The 18,251-nt window shown below is 51.1% G+C and overlaps 1 protein-coding gene across 5 annotated transcripts in view; it reads left to right on the top strand.

The window, feature by feature from the left end:
• LOC116955358 (uncharacterized) overlaps positions 1–18,251 on the top strand; it is a 378,574-nt gene that overhangs the window by 246,985 nt on the left and 113,338 nt on the right. For all 5 annotated transcript variants that reach the window (XM_076053062.1, XM_076053060.1, XM_076053059.1 and 2 more), the window contains 4 exons: positions 5,183–5,236; positions 6,970–7,014; positions 10,176–10,229; positions 12,326–12,379. In XM_076053062.1, coding sequence (XP_075909177.1) covers positions 5,183–5,236; positions 6,970–7,014; positions 10,176–10,229; positions 12,326–12,379 — 207 coding nt within the window. The remainder of the gene's footprint in view (positions 1–5,182; positions 5,237–6,969; positions 7,015–10,175; positions 10,230–12,325; positions 12,380–18,251) is intronic.

Here is an 18,251-nt window from a genome sequence, read left to right as displayed (position 1 = left end):
GCGACTCAGAATTGTGCCCAGTTGCGTCTACAGAGTCCACGAACTCCCTGAAGGCATCAACACCTTCGACCCTCGATCGATGGCTGAGCCTTCGCCGCACACGCGTCAAAAAAAAGCAAGGGACAAGTCCTTACTTACTAACAACTCTTTACTAACACCTTGCTTACTCACAACTACTTACTCACTATCAACTGCTTACTAACAACTCCTTACTTACTAACAACTCCTTACTAACAACTACTTACTCACTAACAACTCCTTGCTAACAACTACTTACTAACAACTCCTTACTATCAACTGCTTACTAACAACTCCTTACTAACAATTACTTACTCACTAACAACTCCTTACTAACAACTCCTTACTAACAACTACTACTAAAAACTCCTTGCTTACGAACAACTCCTTACTAACAACGCCTTACTTACTAACGACTTCTTACTAACAACTCCTCACTAACAACTCCTTGCTCACTAACAACTCCTTGCTCACTAACAACTCCTTACTCACTAACAACTCCTTACTAACAACTCCTTACTAACAACTACTACTAACAACTACTACTAACAACTCCTTGCTTACGAACAACTCCTTACTAACAACGCCTTACTTACTAACGACTTCTCACTAACAACTCCTCACTAACAACTTCTTGCTCACTAACAACTCCTCACTAACAACTCCTTACTCACTAACAACTCTTTACTAACAACTCCTTACTCATTAACAACTCCTTGCTCACTAACTACTCCTCACTAACAACTCCTTACTCACTAACAACTCCTCACTAACAACTCCTTACTCACTAACAACTCCTTACTCACTAACAACTCCTCACTAACAACTCCCTACTCACTAACAACTCCTTACTAACAACTCCTTACTCACTAACAACTCCTTACTCACTAACAACTCCTTACTAACAACTCCTTACTCACTAACAACTCCTTACTAACAACTCCTTACTAACAACTCCTCACTCACTAACAACTCCTTACTAACAACTTTTTACTTACTAACAACTCCTCACTAACAATTCCTTACTTACCAACAACTCCTTACTCACTAACAACTCCTTACTCACTAACAACTCCTTACTCACTAAAAACTCCTCACTAACAACTCCTCACTAACAACTCCTTACTCACTAACAACTCCTTACTCACTAACAACTCCTTATTAACAACTCCTTACTCACTAACAACTCCTCACTAACAACTCCTTACTCACTAACAACTCCTCTATTATTTTTCATTGCCGGTGGGGGGTTACCCCCCCCTCCCGCTACCTGAACATCCTGTCTCCGCCACGTTGCACGTGCAGCAAAGCGGGCCCAAGTTCACCCCCGACTTTAGTTGAATCTCTTTGGTGTTGTGTGGTGTTGTGTGGTGTTGTGTTGTGTGGTGTTGTGTGGTGTTGTGTGGTCTTGTGTGGTGTTGTGTGGTGTTGTGTTGTGTGTGGTGTTGTGTGGGCTTGTGTGGTCTTGTGTGGTCTTGTGTGGTGTTGTGTGGTGTTGTGTGGTGTTGTGTGGTCTTGTGCGGTGTTGTGTGGTCTTGTGCGGTGTTGTGTGGTCTTGTGTGGTGTTGTGTGGTCTTGTGTGGTCTTGTGCGGTGTTGTGTGGTGTTGTGTGGTGTTGTGTGGTCTTGTGTGGTCTTGTGTGGTGTTGTGTGGTGTTGTGTGGTGTTGTGCGGTGTTGTGTGGTGTTGTGTGGTGGTGTGTGGTGTTGTGTGGTCTTGTGTGGTGTTGTGTGGTCTTGTGTGGTGTTGTGTGGTGTTGTGTGGTGTTGTGTGGCGTTGTGTGGTCTTGTGTGGTGTTGTGTGGTGTTGTGTGGTCTTGTGTGGTCTTGTGTGGCGTTGTGTGGTCTTGTGTGGTGTTGTGTGGTCTTGTGTGGTCTTGTGTGGTGTTGTGTGGTCTTGTGTGGTGTTGTGTGGTCTTGTGTGGTGTTGTGTGGTGTTGTGTGGTCTTGTGTGGTGTTGTGTGGTCTTGTGTGGTGTTGTGTGGTGTTGTGTGGTCTTGTGTGGTCTTGTGTGGCGTTGTGTGGTGTTGTGTGGTGTTGTGTGGTGTTGTGTGGTGTTGTGCGGTGTTGTGTGGTGTTGTGTGGTGTTGTGTGGTGTTGTGCGGTGTTGTGTGGTGTTGTGTCGTCTTGTGTGGTGTTGTGTGGTGTTGTGTGGTGTTGTGCGGTGTTGTGCGGTGTTGTGCGGTGTTGTGTGGTCCTGTGTGGTGTTGTGTGGCGTTGTGTGGCGTTGTGTGGTGTGGTGTTGTGTGGTGTGGTGTTGTGTTGTGTGGTGTTGTGTGGTCTTGTGTGGTGTTGTGTGGTGTTGTGTGGTGTTGTGCGGTGTTGTGTGGCGTTGTGTGGTGTTGTGTGGTGTTGTGTGGTGTGGTGTGGTGTTGTGTGGTGTTGTGTGGTGTTGTGTGGTCTTGTGTGGTGTTGTGTGGTGTTGTGTGGCGTTGTGTGGTCTTGTGTGGTCTTGTGTGGTGTTGTGTGGTCTTGTGTGGCGTTGTGCGGTGTTGTGTGGTGTTGTGTGGTGTTGTGTTGTGTGGTGTTGTGTGGTGTTGTGTGGTGTGGTGTTGTGTGGTCTTGTGTGGTGTTGTGTGGCGTTGTGCGGTGTTGTGTGGTGTTGTGTGGTGTTGTGCGGTGTTGTGTGGTGTTGTGCGGTGTTGTGCGGTGTTGTGTGGTGTTGTGTGGCGTTGTGTGGTGTTGTGTGGTGTTGTGCGGTGTTGTGTGGTGTTGTGTGGTGTGGTGTTGTGCGGTGTTGTGTCCACGTGTCCCCCCACCCCACCCATGCCCCCCCATTCCTGCGGTTCTTTTTGTCCACGACCCAAGTACCCAGTTTGACTCTGGGGCCGACCCTGGGGGGGGAGGGGGGTCAGACATTCGTGACGATGTGTGACGAGGGTTGGTGGTCTCGTCCCTTCACCTGATGAAGGCCGCTTGTGTTGTGGCCGAAACGTCGTGAGAATTTTATTGTGTTTTTTTATTTCATCAATTTATTATTTTATTCTCATTCTACGTGGTGGTGACTTTACCGAAAGAACCAAAGAAGAGTGGGGGGGGGGGGGGTGGTGTTTGAGAAATGTGACGTCACATCAAAGTGCACAACTTTAAATAAATACAGACAACACGTTCTACTTAATTAAATAGACTATTTTTTATATATAAATGTTTTCTCCCGCAACATCAGAGCGCAGCGCCACATTAAATACGCGCTACAATGACAATAGTTTAAATCAAGATTTGAAGTATGTTCGGTAAAGTCACGTTGAAGGGAAACTTCAACGTGACTTTTTTCAAATAAAATAATATAAAATCTAAATAAAACAATAAAAAAATCTCACGACGTTTCGACTGCAACACAAACAGTCATCATCATCATCATCACCTGATGATGACTGCTTGTGTTGCAGTTGCAGTCGAAACGTCGTGAGAATTTTTTATTGTTTTATATATTTTATTATTTTATTGTTTCCCTTCCACGTGACTTTACCGAAAGAACCAAGAATATGAATCCCTGCAGTCACGCAAGCTTTAAATCAAGATTTGAAGCATGTTTTATATTTTTTTTTGGAGGGGGGGGGGCAGAGCTTTGTGACGTCATAATTGAGGGGGGGCTGACTTTTTGTGAGGCCGTGTGACGAGGTCGGGGGAGGGGGGGGTCAAAAATCGTCAAAAAATCGCGTGACGTCATTTATTTGCGGCCCCTCTCCCCGCGTGTCCTATGCGGTGGGCTGGGGGTGGGGGGCTGGTGCGGCTAGCGCTCTGAGCTCAGCGGATGGATCCCGGCTGCATTCCGCGGCCGATTTGGCAGTCTTGGCGAATACTTGAAGCGGGGTCCTGACGAGTACCTGGGTGCGGTGTGTGAACATCGCCACTGGTGGAGACAAAGGCGGCCTGGCGTGTGTGCTGGCCAGCCACCCACCCCATCGTGCGCCGTGCCGGCCTTCATAGGCGCTCGCTCAAACAGCACTTGCCCCGACAGTCTGTTAAAGACTATACACGGAATCGCGGTATTTGTGAGTTCGTATTGGCCTATTTGCATTTTTTGTCTATCTGCCAGCCTGTCCTGTTTGTCGATGTGTCCGTCTCTCTGTCTGTCTTTGTAATTGCCTGCATGGTTGTCTGTCTAATTCTGGATTTGAAGTTTTCGTTACCGCAAGGATCCATACTCTTTGGTTCTTTCGGTAAAGTCACGTAGATGAAAATAATAATGATATGAAAATAACTCAATGAAATCACGACGTTTCGGGCGCAACGCCAGCGTCCGTCATCAGGTGCTTTCCCATTTTTTAATCTACGTGACTTTACCGGAAGGACCAAAGAGTATGGATGTCTGTCTGTTTCTTTATCTGTCTGTCTGCCTGCTTGACTCACTGCCTGTCTGTGTATGCACCTGGCTGCCTATGTCCGTCTCATTGAGCTCGTCAGTCTCTCTGGCTGTGTGTCTGATGTCTCTCTGCCTCTCTCTGTCTGCCTATTTGACCCTTCTCTCTGCCTAAATGTCTCTTTTCTCTTTTTGATTTAAAGCTTCCGTGACTGCAGGGATTCAAATTCTTGGTTCTTTCGGTAAAGTCACCACGTAGAAGGGAAACAATAAAATAATAAAAATATAAAACAATACAATTCTCACGACGTTTCGACTGCAACACAAGCAATCATCATCAGGTGTGAAAACCACAGGAAGAAATTTTGAAAATTTTCTTGCTGTGGTTTTATTGTTTTATATTTTAATTATTTTATTGTTTCCCTTCTACGTGACTTTACCGAAAGAACCAAGAATATGAATCTTTTTTCTCGCCTCTCTCTCGTGTCTCTCACCGACTCTTTTGTTTCTGTACCCGCTCCCTCTCTGCGTGTCTCATCTCTCTATTCTCTGTCCCTGGGACCCTCTCTATCTCTCTCTCTGCTCATCTCCCTTCCTCCCCTCTCTCTCTGTCTGTCTCCCACCCCCACCCCTCTCTCTTCCTCTGTCTCTGCTTCTCGTTTTTGTGCTCCGTTTGATGTCCAATGATTTTTTTTTATTTCCCGTGCGATGTCGAGCTGCTTTCCACCAGGGGTCCCGCAAGGCCACGGCAGCGTTTCAAACGCGCAGATTGAAGAGAGAGCCCTGTGCAGACTTAAAAGTCCCAACTCCCTCTCTCTCGCTCTCTCTCTGTCCCCTCTCTCTGTGTCTCTCCAATTGTCCAGGGTCCACGTGGAGAGCGGGGCCAAAGAGGGCAGCAAGGAAAGGCAGGCCCCAAGGTGACACTGCACACCACCGCCACCGCCGCCACCGCCACTACCGCCGCAACCACCACCGCACCGCCATCACTGTCGCCACCGTCACCGCTCCCACCACCACCACCAAACCCCCACTGCCACCACCACCACCACCGCCACTGCACCACCGCCCACCACCACCACCACCGCCCACCACCACCAAATCCCCACTGCCACCACCACCGCCCACCACCACCACCACCACCAAACCCCCACTGCCACCACCGCCACTGCACCACCACCACCGCCCACCACCACCACCGCCCACCACCACCACCAAACCCCCACTGCCACCACCACCACCACCCACCACCACCACTGCCACCACCACCACCCACCACCACCACTGCCACCACCACCACCCACCACGCCTTGCTGCGTACAAGGCGCCTGGGTTAAATTCTCGACTCAGGTGGCCTCTCTGTGTGGAGTTGGTTGTCTCGCCCTCTCCCGCAGTGCGTGAGTGCTTCCCCCCGAACCTCCAAACCTCAGCAAACCTGCGCACGTTTCCAAAAAATTGTAACTTTAACTGCGCTGAGAACCGTGCGGGTGCCCCCAAGTTCGATTCCTGGCCAAGGTCAACGTTGACGGCGAGCGAGATCTGAACCGGTCCCGAGTGTCGCTCCCAACTCCCAACTCCATTTCACACTGGGAACTTTTGTACATAAATATGAATCTCATCATTATGATTGTGTGCCCTACCCGCTGTTTCCGAGCGGCTATTGAACTTCACACGTGCGGCGGGCGACGGTGGGGCTGGAGACGGTGGGGCGGTTGACGGTGGGGTGGATGACGGTGGGGCTAACGATGGTAGGGCTGGCGACGGTAGGGCTGGCGACGGTGGGGCGGTTGACGGTGCGGTTGGCGATGGTGGGGCGGGCGACGGTGGGGCGATGACGGTGGGTCTGGCGATGGTGGGGCTGGCGATGGTGCGGTTGGCGACGGTGGGGTGGTTGACGGTGGGGTGGATGACGGTGGAGGTGCGGCTGGCGACGATGGGGCTGGCGATGGTGGGGCGGTTGACGGTGGGGGTGGGGCCGGCGATGGTGGGGCTGGCGATGGTGGGGCGGTTGACGGTGGGGTGGAAGACGGTGGGGCGGAAATCGATGGAACGTTACAGCGCTCACGATGATCTGTCGACAAAATTGGCGACCTTCAGAATGAGAAGCTGCGCGTCCTTCATTGATCCGCTGTTGGCGGTTAGCGGTGGTGGAGCGGTGGGGGGGGGGGGCGGTGGGGGGCGAACGGGGGGGGGGTGGGGGGGGGGCATCTCACCCCCTCAAGTACTCGAATTGTAAATGTTCAAGTAAGGTTAGCTCTCCAGCACACATCCGGTGTGCGCTGAACTGGCGACGAATCGGCCATGTTTTTTTTTATTTCGCGCGGCACCAACCTTACACTGATTGGGCCGCGTCAGGTGGCGGCGGGTTTTGACGACACACATTGCCGCATTCACGCGATCTGACCCAACAACAAGCCTCTATTGTGGATGATGTTGGTCGCGAACGACCTGCTGCTGCTGCTGCTGCCGCGCGTTAAACCGAGTGCTTACACGTAGAGAGGAAGAGAGGAAACCGGTGGCAGCCGCTACCCCCCCTGGTGAGCCGGGGGGGGGGGGTAACGGCCTTCGCTCCCCCCCCCCAGTGTAGTCATTTTTTTATTACTCAGCGGCCCATGATCTCACCGTGGGCGCGTCACCCGTCCTGTCATTTCAGGGCAACACCGGGTCAGATGGCGCGCCCGGACCGCAGGGCGAAAGGGTGAGTCGAGTTGTCTCTGTGAAAGTGTGTGAGTCGAGTTGTCTCTTTGAAAGTGTGTGAGTCGAGTTGTCTCTGTGAAAGTGTGTGAGTCGAGTCGTCTCTTTGAAAGGGTGTGAGTCGAGTTGTCTCTGTGAAAGTGTGTGAGTCGAGTTGTCTCTTTGAAAGTGTGTAAGTCGAGTTGTCTCTTTGAAAGGGTGTGCGTCGAGTTGTCTCTGTGAAAGTGTGTGAGTCGAGTCGTCTCTTTGAAAGGGTGTGAGTCGATTTGTCTCTGTGAAAGTGTGTGAGTCGAGTCGTCTCTTTGAAAGGGTGTGAGTTGAGTTGTCTCTTTGAAAGGGTGTGAGTCGAGTTGTCTCTTTGAAAGGGTGTGAGTCGAGTCGTCTCTTTGAAAGGGTGTGAGTCGAGTCGTCTCTTTGAAAGGGTGTGAGTCGATTTGTCTCTTTGAAAGGGTGTGAGTCGAGTTGTCTCTTTGAAAGGGTGTGAGTCGAGTTGTCTCTTTGAAAGGGTGTGAGTCAAGTCGTCTCTTTGAAAGGGTGTGAGTCGATTTGTCTCTTTGAAAGGGTGTGAGTCGAGTCGTCTCTTTGAAAGGGTGTCAGTCGAGTCGTCTCTTTGAAAGGGTGTGAGTCGATTTGTCTCTTTGAAAGGGTGTGAGTCGAGTCGTCTCTTTCAAAGGGTGTGAGTCGATTTGTCTCTGTGAAAGTGTGTGAGTCGAGTCGTCTCTTTGAAAGGGTGTGAGTCGAGTCGTCTCTTTGAAAGGGTGTGAGTCGAGTCGTCTCTTTGAAAGGGTGTGAGTCGATTTGTCTCTTTGAAAGGGTGTGAGTCGAGTTGTCTCTTTGAAAGGGTGTGAGTCGAGTTGTCTCTTTGAAAGGGTGTGAGTCGATTTGTCTCTTTGAAAGGGTGTGAGTCGAGTCGTCTCTTTGAAAGGGTGTGAGTCGAGTCGTCTCTTTGAAAGGTTGTGAGTCGAGTCGTCTCTTTGAAAGGGTGTGAGTCGAGTTGTCTCTTTGAAAGGGTGTGAGTCGAGTCGTCTCTTTGAAAGGGTGTGAGTCGAGTTGTCTCTTTGAAAGGGTGTGAGTCGAGTCGTCTCTTTGAAAGGGTGTGAGTCGAGTCGTCTCATTGAAAGGGTTAGAGTCGAGTTGTCTCTTTGAAAGTGTGTGAGTCGAGTCGTCTCTTTGAAAGGGTGTGAGTCGATTTGTCTCTTTGAAAGGGTGTGAGTCGAGTCGTCTCTTTGAAAGGGTGTGAGTCGAGTTGTCTCTTTGAAAGTGTGTGAGTCGATTTGTCTCTTTGAAAGGGTGTGAGTCGAGTTGTCTCTTTGAAAGGGTGTGAGTCGAGTTGTCTCTGTGAAAGTGTGTGAGTCGAGTTGTCTCTTTGAAAGGGTGTGAGTCGAGTTGTCCCTTTGAAAGGGTGTGAGTTGAACATTCTCTATAAAAGGGTGTGAGTTGAACATTCTCTATAAAAGGGTGCGAGTTGTTGTTGCCGTATTTGTTTCTGCTGCGGTTGTTGTTGATGTTGTTGTGTGATCCCACGTGTGGCCTCCTGTCTACCCAAAGAGCTCGTTATTTGTGCAATCATCGCCACATCTCACGGCCGTGTTGACAGCTTGGCAACATCTTCATCCAGCAGTGAATCGATCGTGACTGTTGCTGCTGCTGCTGCTGATGATGATGATGAGTTGTTAAACAGGATTCCGAGCTGTGAATTGGCTATCAGGGTTATTATTTAGTTTTTTTGTTTTTTCAATAAATGGAGAGACTGGGCCACCCCGTCCACTTACATTGCCCCGGATATTTCAAGGACTCGCCGCAGAGCAATGCCATGTTGAATTTGTCTGACTAATGTTGTGTTGAATTGACTGACTAACGTTGTGTTGAATTTGTCTGACTAATGTTGTGTTGAATTGACTGACTAATGTTGTGTTGAATTTGTCTGACTAATGTTGTGTTGAATTTGTCTGACTAATGTTGTGTTGAATTGACTGACTAACGTTGTGTTGAATTGTCTGACTAATGTTGTGTTGAATTTGAATAACTAATGTTGCGTTGATTTGACTGACTAACGTTGTGTTGAATTGTATGACTAATGTTGTGTTGATTTGTCTGACTAATGTTGTGTTGAATTGACTGACTAACGTTGTGTCGAATTGACTGACTCATGTTTTGTTGAATTGACTAATGTTACGTTGAATTTACTGACTAATGTTGTGTTGAATTTGTATGACTAATGTTGTGTTGAATTGTCTGACTAATGTTGTGTAGAATTTGTCTAACGTTGCGTTGAATTGATTGACTAATGTTGTGTTGAATTGACTGACTAATGTTGTGTTGAATTGACTGACTGTTGTGTTGAATTGACTGATTTATATTGTGATGATTTGTCTGACTAATGTTGTGTTGAACTGACTGACTAATGTTGTGTTGAATTTGTCTGACTAATGTTGTGTTGAACTGACTGACTAATGTTGCGTTGAATTGACTGACTAATGTTGTGTTGAATTGACTGACTAACGGTGTGTTAAATTGATTGACTAATGTTGTGTTAAATTGACTGACTAATGTAGTGTTGAATTGACTGATTAACGGTGTGTTGAATTGACTGACTAATGTTGCGTTGAATTTGTCTAATGTTGTGTTGAATTGACTGACAAATATTGTGTTGATTTATCTGACTAATGTTGTGTTGAATTGATTGACTAATGTTGTGTTGAATTGTCTGACTAATGTTGCGTTGAATTTGTCTGACTAATGTTGTGTTGAATTGTCTGACTAATGTTGTGCTGAATTTGTCTAACTAATGTTGTGTTGAATTGTCTAATTGTTGTGTTGAATTGACTGGCTAATGTGTTGATTTGTCTGACTAATGTTGTGTTAAATTGACTGACTAATGTTGTGCTGAATTTGTCTGACTAATGTTGTGTTAAATTGACTAATGTTGTGCTGAATTTGTCTGACTAATGTTGTGTTGAATTGTCTGACTAATGTTGTGTTGAATTGACTGACTAATGTTATGTTGAATTTGTCTGACTAATGTTGTGTTAAATTGACTGACTAATGTTACGTTGAATTTGTCTAACTAATGTTGTGCTGAATTTGTCTGACTAATGTTGTGCTGAATTTGTCTGACTAATGTTGTGCTGAATTTGTCTAATGTTGTCCCCCTGGTGTCCCCAGGGACCTCCTGGATCGCAAGGGCCCACTGGCTTCCCTGGACCCAAGGGACCTCCAGTGAGTGTTTGTCAGCCTCGGTGGTCATCATCACCATGGTCACCATCACCATGGTCATCACCATGGTCCCCATCACCATGGTCCCCATCACCGTGGTCATCGTCACCGTGGTCACCATCACCATGGTCCCCATCACCATGGTCACCATCACCATGGTCATCATCACTGTGGCCCCCATCACCATGGTCATCATCACCTTGGTCCCCATCATCATGGTCACCATCACCGTGGTCACCATCACCGTGGTCATCATCACCATCGTCCCCATCATCATGGTCACCATCACTGTGGTCACCATCACCGTGGTCATCATCACCGTGGTCACCATCACCATGGTCATCATCACCATGGTCACCATCACTGTGGTCACCATCACCGTGGTCATCATCACCGTGGTCACCATCACCATGGTCATCATCACCTTTGTCCCCATCACCATGGTCATAATCACCTTGGTCACCATCACCGTGGTCATCATCACCATGGCCCCCATCAACATGGTCATCATCACCTTGGCCCCCATCACCGTGGTCATCAACACCGTGGTCACCATCATCATGGTCACCATCACCATGGTCACCATCACCATGGTCATCATCACCATGGTCACCATCACCATGGTCATCATCACCATGGCCCCCATCACCATGGTCATCATCACCTTGGTCCCCATCACCATGGTCATCATCACCATGGTCCCCATCACCGTGGTCATAATCACCTTGGCCCCCATCACCATGGTCATCATCACCGTTGCCATGGTTATTATGAATGACATCATCTTGTTGGTCTTCGTCATGGTGATGGTCATCATCATCATCGTCATTGGTGTCATCCCGTTAAATCATAACCATTGACGAACACCTCCCCACGCACAATGTCGCCTTGACCATACGCTGGTCAGAGCGGGTCACCGAAGCTGCCGGTGTGACGGAGCGCAGGGCCCGCCCCCAATGATATCCCTCCACCGATATAACGAGCCGTGGCCCGGAATCGCACTCGGGTCGGCAAGTTCACGGCGTGGCACGCTGAACCACTGTGCCGTCAGTTTATCACGTAGGCCTCATCACGCGGGCCTCATCACGCGGGCAACATCACGTGGGCCTCATCACCCGGGCCTCATCACGCGGGCAACATCACGTGGGCCTCATCACCCGGGTTTCATACGTGGGCCTCATCACGTGGGCTCCACCTGAATGGGTTAAATGATGACGTCACCCTTGCTGCTCTATTTAAGACCGGGAGCAAGTGGAGAGGGCTTCACCATTCTGGCAAATTGCCCGATGATGCTGGATGTTATTACCAGCGAAACGTCGTACTCAAAAATTGTAAATGTTGTGGATTCACTCTTCAACACGCGACGGTGGGCTAAAGTAGTGAAATATTTTGTCTTTTGTCAACGTGACACATGTTTTTTTTTTACTGATTGGCCGTGTCGGGTGGTGGAGGGTTGCGACACATTTATAAATAACGCGATCTAACCCCAGGAACCTTTATCATGAACACTGTGCCGTGCCGCCAAACCCTCACTCCCCATCGAAATATCCGTGCAGAATCTCGACCCTGCCGTCCGCCCTATTTTTTAAATTAAAATATTCGTTTCATTTTAGGAGATGTAAGGCGCCCGCTGAGCTGCTACGTAGCTTTTTTTCAGCAGCGACCTGGCCATCACAAATGATGGCCCAGCCAAAGTGGGGGGGGGGGGGGGCTTATCATCGTCGTCGTCATCATCACGTGGAAGTGTACAGCTGCAGCCAAACACTCGAAACCTGCGACGTCCATTCGAAATGAGGAGGGGAAAAACCGAAGGACCCGGAGGAAAATCCACGCCACCACGGGGAGAGAGAGAGAGAGAGACACGCAAACTTTAAATAATGCAGCAGGCGTCACGGTTGGGATCGAACCCACGACCTCCTGCATAGCAGGCGAGGGAGTTAACATCTCTTGGCCACCCGTGGCCCCCCCACGCGTCCGCCCGTGCCCGCGCCAGTGCCTGTGTAGGATTGTGGGTGAGCTCTCCGGGAACTCGTTGAGCCCGGTCTGGACGGGGGGAGCTGACCAGACTCTCGTCTTTTTTCGTCCCTTCCAATCCCCAGGGCCCCGCCGGCAAAGATGGACCACCGGGGCATCCGGGACAGCGAGGAGAGATCGTGAGTTCACCCCTCCCCATGAGCGGCAGCACCAGCAGCAGTCCCGTGATGAGCATTGGCAGATCCGAGGGCGGGAGGGGGGTGTTTGGTGGGGGTTTGTGGAGGGTTTGCTCCCTCCCCCCCACGCTACCCCCTCTCCGCTAACCTCCCCCCTCCTCCTCCTGAGACCTCAAACACATCGGTATTGTAGTGTTATTTATAGAGGACATAGTACGTGGATTGTTCTGTTTATTAATCTCGGGGCCCTACTTAAAAAAAGATTGACATTCTGGACAACCCTCCCACCCTTGGGAGGTTTCTAGATCCGTGCGTGTGTGCGCATGCATGCGCGTGTGCCTTGTGTCCGTGTGTGCGTGTGTATCGTGTGCGTGCGTGCGTGCATGTTTGTTCGTGCCTTTGTGTTTGTGCGCGTGCATTCGAGAGATTACGGATAGACCTTTCAGAGACGAATCGTGATTCGGGCCGACGGGAATTCATCGAGTGGCAGGAGAGGTGAATTTGTCACATGGTGTATTGCCACCTGTACTGGTTCGACCCGGTACATTCAGGGGGTGGGGGGGGGGGGAGAATCGGCGTCCGTGTGGCAGCGGGAATCGATTTGTAATCGAGGTCTGGCGGCCACTGAACTACACCGCAGCACCAGATAGGCCGAGTGCCGAGCGAGAAACGCGGCCCCGGGCTTCGGCCTGCAGCGGAAGGAGAGGTTGGAGGCCCCGATTGCTTTTTTTTGTTTTGTTACGGACCCTGGCCCATCCGTCTCGCGCTCGTTCCGTTTTGAGGGTGGGAGGTGTTTTTGGAGAAATCGGAGAGAGAGAGAATGAGCGAGAGAGAGCAAGAGAGGGAGAGCGAAAGAGAGCGACAGCGAGCAAGTGAGAGAGAGAGCGAGCAAGAGAGAGAGAGAGAGCGGGCGAGAGAGAGAGAGCGAGCAAGTGAGACAGAGAGCGAGCAAGAGAGAGAGCGGGCGATAGAGAGAGCGAGCGAGAGAGAGAGCGAGAGAGAGAGAGAGCAAGAGAGAGTGAGCAAGACTTTGACTTTTAAACAACTTTTATTGCCACCAGGAGCAACAGCACTGGAGGCGATTCCGATATGAAAGACACAAAGTCACCAGCAAACAAAATAAACGCTGTAAATCCACGCGTTGTAACGCTAGATGCACCGCGCACAACACGACAGAAAAGTCACGTGGTGGTGGTGGTGTGGTGGTGGTGGTCATCGTGCACGCCATGGTGACGAGCGAGCGCTTCAGAGAGAGATAGAGGGAGAGATAGAGAGAGAGATCGGTAGAGAGATAGAGAGATCGATAGAGAGATCGATAGAAATATAGAGAGATAGAGAAAGAGATAGAGAGATAGAGGGAGATAGAGAGATAGAGAGAGATAGAGAGAGATAGAGAGATAGAGATCGATAGAGAGATAGAGATATAGAGAGAGATAGAGATAGAGAGATAGATAGATAGAGAGATAGAGAGATCGATAGAGAGAGATAGAAAGATAGAGAGAGATCGATAGGGAGATAAAGAGAGAGAGAGCGATAGAGACAGAGACTTTTTGACTTTTTAAACAACTTTTATTGCCGCCAGCAGCAAAAGCACTGGAGGTGATTTCGATATGAAACACACAAAGTCACCAGCAAACAAATGAAAATAAACGCTACAAATCCACGCGCTGTGGCGCTAAAAAGCACCGCGCACAACATGACAGAAAAGTCACGTGGTTGTGGTGGTCATCGCGCACGCCACGTTGACGACCGAGCGCTACAGAAGGTGAACACGTGGGGTGCCGTCCACGCTGGTACAGAGAGGGGCTTGTCCGGCTCCCCAGCATTCGAAGAGGGCGCGCTGCACATCACCGACATGCGTGTGGTATGCGTGCTCCAGCCGGAGCTGCACCTTAAGCAGGCCTCTGAACACTGGAAGCAGCACAGAGCAGCCGTCAGTGTCACCTTCCAGCATCTTTTTTCTCGTTCTGTACATCGCCATCTTCGCCTGAGCAGAGGTAAAGTTGACGAGGTCATGGCGTTTGTTAGCCAGGTAAGGCACCACCCCACTGCTGTTGTAAAAGGGCACCCCCAGTTTCCTGAAGATGTCCCCCAAAAGGCGGAACATTGGTTTGAGCCGCTGGCAGTGTAAGTGCTGGTGGGGCAGATCCTCCCTGGCACCGCAGGAAATGCACCAAGTCTGTTACCCCTGGCGAGATTCGGCTGAGCCACACGGCCGATGGCCACGTGCAGTGTGCCAACCTCCACTGGAGGTCACCGCAGCGTTTGGCTACGGGAGACTTTGTACATTTGTTTCCACTGAGGGGCGGCCGCAATGAGGGGAGAGAAATGGTCTCTCCATTTTGTGTCCAGTAGGTCAGCCAAGTCCCGGGAATGCAGCGCCTTGACACAGCCACGTGTAGAGCGCTGTGTTTGGGGCGCTCTTGAGCGCCACGTTCCTGCAGCCTCGGAGCTTCAGTAGCTTGCCGGAGTCGCTGTGGCCGGGGGGCTGCGTGCAGGAGGAGCACAACTCCGGGAAGGAGGAGGAGGGGGGGGGCTGCCACCATCCCCCGGTGCCTCCAGCTTCAGGCGCAGCTCCTTCATGGCGCGGAGCAACGTCCCGCAGCAGCTTCTCCCCGGCGAGCATGGAGCCGAGTCCCCTAGCGGTGCTGGCGATCTCAGCTGCAATCTTTCACTTGGGCTGGTGGGCCTGCACGAGGTGGAAGACTGTCCGCAGCCCTGCTGATGTGAGGCGTTGAGCCAGGGTCCTCTCTCCTCTGATTCCCTGGAAAAGGTCGTTGCAGAACAAGGGGCTCGTTCAGGAACTGCGCGATGTCGTAGGGCGCGCGCGTTCTGCTCCACTCGAAGCTCCGCCACGTGTCCAAGAGGCTCTCGTGATAACCTGGCAGCCTCGTGTAGTCGACCAGGCTCAGGTCCATCAGGAAGAGCTCCTGTCCGTACCCCAGGTAACTCCCCTGCATTCCTCACCAGGGCGAGGGCCGGCGACTTCCAGAGTAGCTCCTCCCAGTCGTACAGTAGCCGTGTGACTGCCATGAGCCTAAAACTCATGACCCTGGCTGCGATGTCCACCAGACCCTGGCCGCCCTCGGCCACCGGCAGGCAGAGAACGCTTGGCCTGAGCCGGTGCTTCCCATGCCAGACGAAGCGCGCGAGTGAGCGGTTGACTCTGGTGAGTAGCCAAGCAGGAGGCTGGAGGGCCATGGTCTTGTGCCACAGCACAGATGCAGCCAGGGTGCTAGCGACGAGCACTCGGCCCCTGAATGACATCTGCGGAGCGAGGCGTGGTGCCCATGTCAGTAATTTAGCTTCGATTGTGTCGGCCAGCTCGGTCCAGTTGTTCAGAGCGACGTCACGTGGTTTCCCCAGGTAAACCCCCAGGTACTTGACTCCGTCGTGCCGCCAACTGACTTCTACTGTGAGGACCACAGAGCAAACGCCGCCTCGCGACCCCAAACACAGAGGGGGCCTCGCACTTGGGCCAATTGGCCCTGGCGGAGGAGGCCCTCTTGTACACTGCAACCGCCTGGCAGAGCACGGAGGCGTCATGCGGGTCGTTGAGCACGACGCATCACGACGTCGTCTGCATAAGCCGAGAGCTTGATGACCGCGTTCTCAGGTCCCGGGACTTTGACGCCAGACAGATTTCATCTCAGGTGGCGTAGCAGTGGCTCAATGGACAGGGTGTACAGCTTCCCCGAGAGGAGGCATCCCTGTCTGACCCCCCTCGTCACAGAGAAAGGGGTGCCGAGCCGCTGGTTGATCTTCAAGAGGCTGGATGTGCCTCTTGAGGATCGGAAAAACCGGAGGGTACGATTTTACTGATCCCGAGCAGGTTAATGCCGCTGGCGTTGACGTTCAGTCGGTCGGTCGAGCCTGGCAAGGCTTATCCTGCCTTGAGAGCCGCATCGGCACCGAGAGAACTGCCGCTGGGCTGGATGCTGTAGTCGCCGCACGTCACGCAGATCCAGTCTCCGCACGAGCTCGGCTAGCGGCCGTGCGGATTCAGGGTGAGGTTCGGCGGTGTTGCGGTCGAGAGCCGGGTCGAGGGTGCAGTTAAAGTCTCCCCCCACGACGGTGAGCAACGTCGTCTGTCGCAAGTGCGTCCCGAGCGCGTTTGAACGGAGGCGGCCCCCCGGGTTTTCCGACGCCGCTTGGCGCGTGGAGCTTCCGCCGTTCCCGAGTGACTTCTCCGTGCGGATGTTCGCCCGCCGAAGCCGCCGTCCACGCGCGGCCGGCGAAAGGAAAAGCAGCGGCGGCACATCGCGCGGGCGACGTTTCGACCACCTCTGGGGAAACGGCGGCTCTCCGTTTGCCACGATCCGACTCACGACGACGACGGGGCGGTTGTTCCAGGAGCGCCCCGTGCCGTCGCGCTGAGCGCAGGAAGAACACAAACCTGTCAGACCCCTTATCAGTGACCTACCTTATTACGGACGAATTCAGACACCTTATTGGTCACCCCGTGCCCCTTATAAATCTCAGCGTTCATCCTACAGTCCCATCACAAGGGAGAAACGCAAAAAAATTGACACAAATTATCTTACTAAACTGTTTTACGTATTGATTTTGGTAATTGGTGTCTATGATGCTTATTATGCTATACTGTTTGTGATCCAGCATGCTGATGCTGTCGCTTGCTTGATATGTGGATGCACACACTCACATACCTGTCAACCATACCATATTACAGACCCATTCAGACACCTTATTGATCACCCCGTGCTCCTTATAAATCTCAACGTTCATCCTACAAAGTCCCATCACGAGGGAGAAACACAAACAAATTGACACTATTTTGTTTTCCCGTTTTGAAACGGCTGTACTCCGTACGGGCCTGACAACTCAATGTCCCTGCCCAAGATTACGGGGTAAACCGTATGGGTCGAAAGCTTTGGGAGCGCCTGCATTCGGGAGTTTTCGCGGCTTTGGAAAGCTGGAGCGAGATGAAAGATAAGCGACAGCGGCAGGACTAGTGGAAAACGCGACGACGCAAAACTGCCCCAGTGAGGAGACTGCCATAGTGGTTAGGCTTTTTTTGGGGCCTGTGCTCAGCGCATTGTGGATTCAATTATTATCCATACAATCTGGGTGATCTGTGCCTAACGCTCATCGCACCGTGTGTGACCCCGGGTAGGCTCCGGGGAATTTCATGCGATTTTAAATATTTAGCTTTCGTTGTCCACGAAAGGCTTGTTAAGGTTGCAACTAATTATTAGCTCGGTGTTACGAGAACGATCGATTTTCTCCAAACATATACGTACACAGCTTCGGTGATCGGTGTCCACACGACTCCGACACTCTGCAATGCCGTGCGTGTTGCGTCGCCGGCCTAGGCTACGCGGTTCCGAGTGACGTCACGAATTATCCAGCAGGATTTATTTTCGCCACGCCACTGTGACCACTTTTACGGAGCCGCGTGAACTCCCGAATGCCGGCACTCCCGTAGCTGTCGACCCATCACGGTTTTCCCCGTATACTTCTTGTACAGGGAAATTGAGTTTTCAGGTCCATACAGCGTACAGCCGTTTGTGTTTCTCCCTTGTGATGGGACTTTGTCGGATGAACGTTGAGATTTGTAAGAGCACCACGGGGTGACCAATAAGGTCTGAATTGGTCTGTAATAAGGTAGGGGCACTGATAAGGGGTTGACAGGTACATAGTGGCAAGTGTAGTGGTGAGTGCACTAGTGGTGAGTTGTACAAGTCATGAGTGTAGTGGCGAGTGTAGTAGTGGTGATTGCCTATTTGCTTGATATGTGCAGCCACTTATCAGGCGAGCGGCAGCGTCAGCATGCAAGATCACAGACAGTAGCGTGATAAGTAGCATCAATGACACGTAAAATGGACCATTATAGTAGCCGATTCGAAATCTGCAG

The sequence above is a fragment of the Petromyzon marinus genome, chromosome 59, assembly GCF_048934315.1.
Source record: "Petromyzon marinus isolate PM22_M1 ecotype Great Lakes invasive population chromosome 59, UKy_Petmar_22M1.pri1.0, whole genome shotgun sequence".
Classification (NCBI taxonomy): Eukaryota; Metazoa; Chordata; class Hyperoartia; order Petromyzontiformes; family Petromyzontidae; genus Petromyzon; species Petromyzon marinus.
The sequence above is the reverse complement of the archived record's forward strand: the minus strand, read 5'-3'. Positions and strand labels throughout refer to the sequence as shown.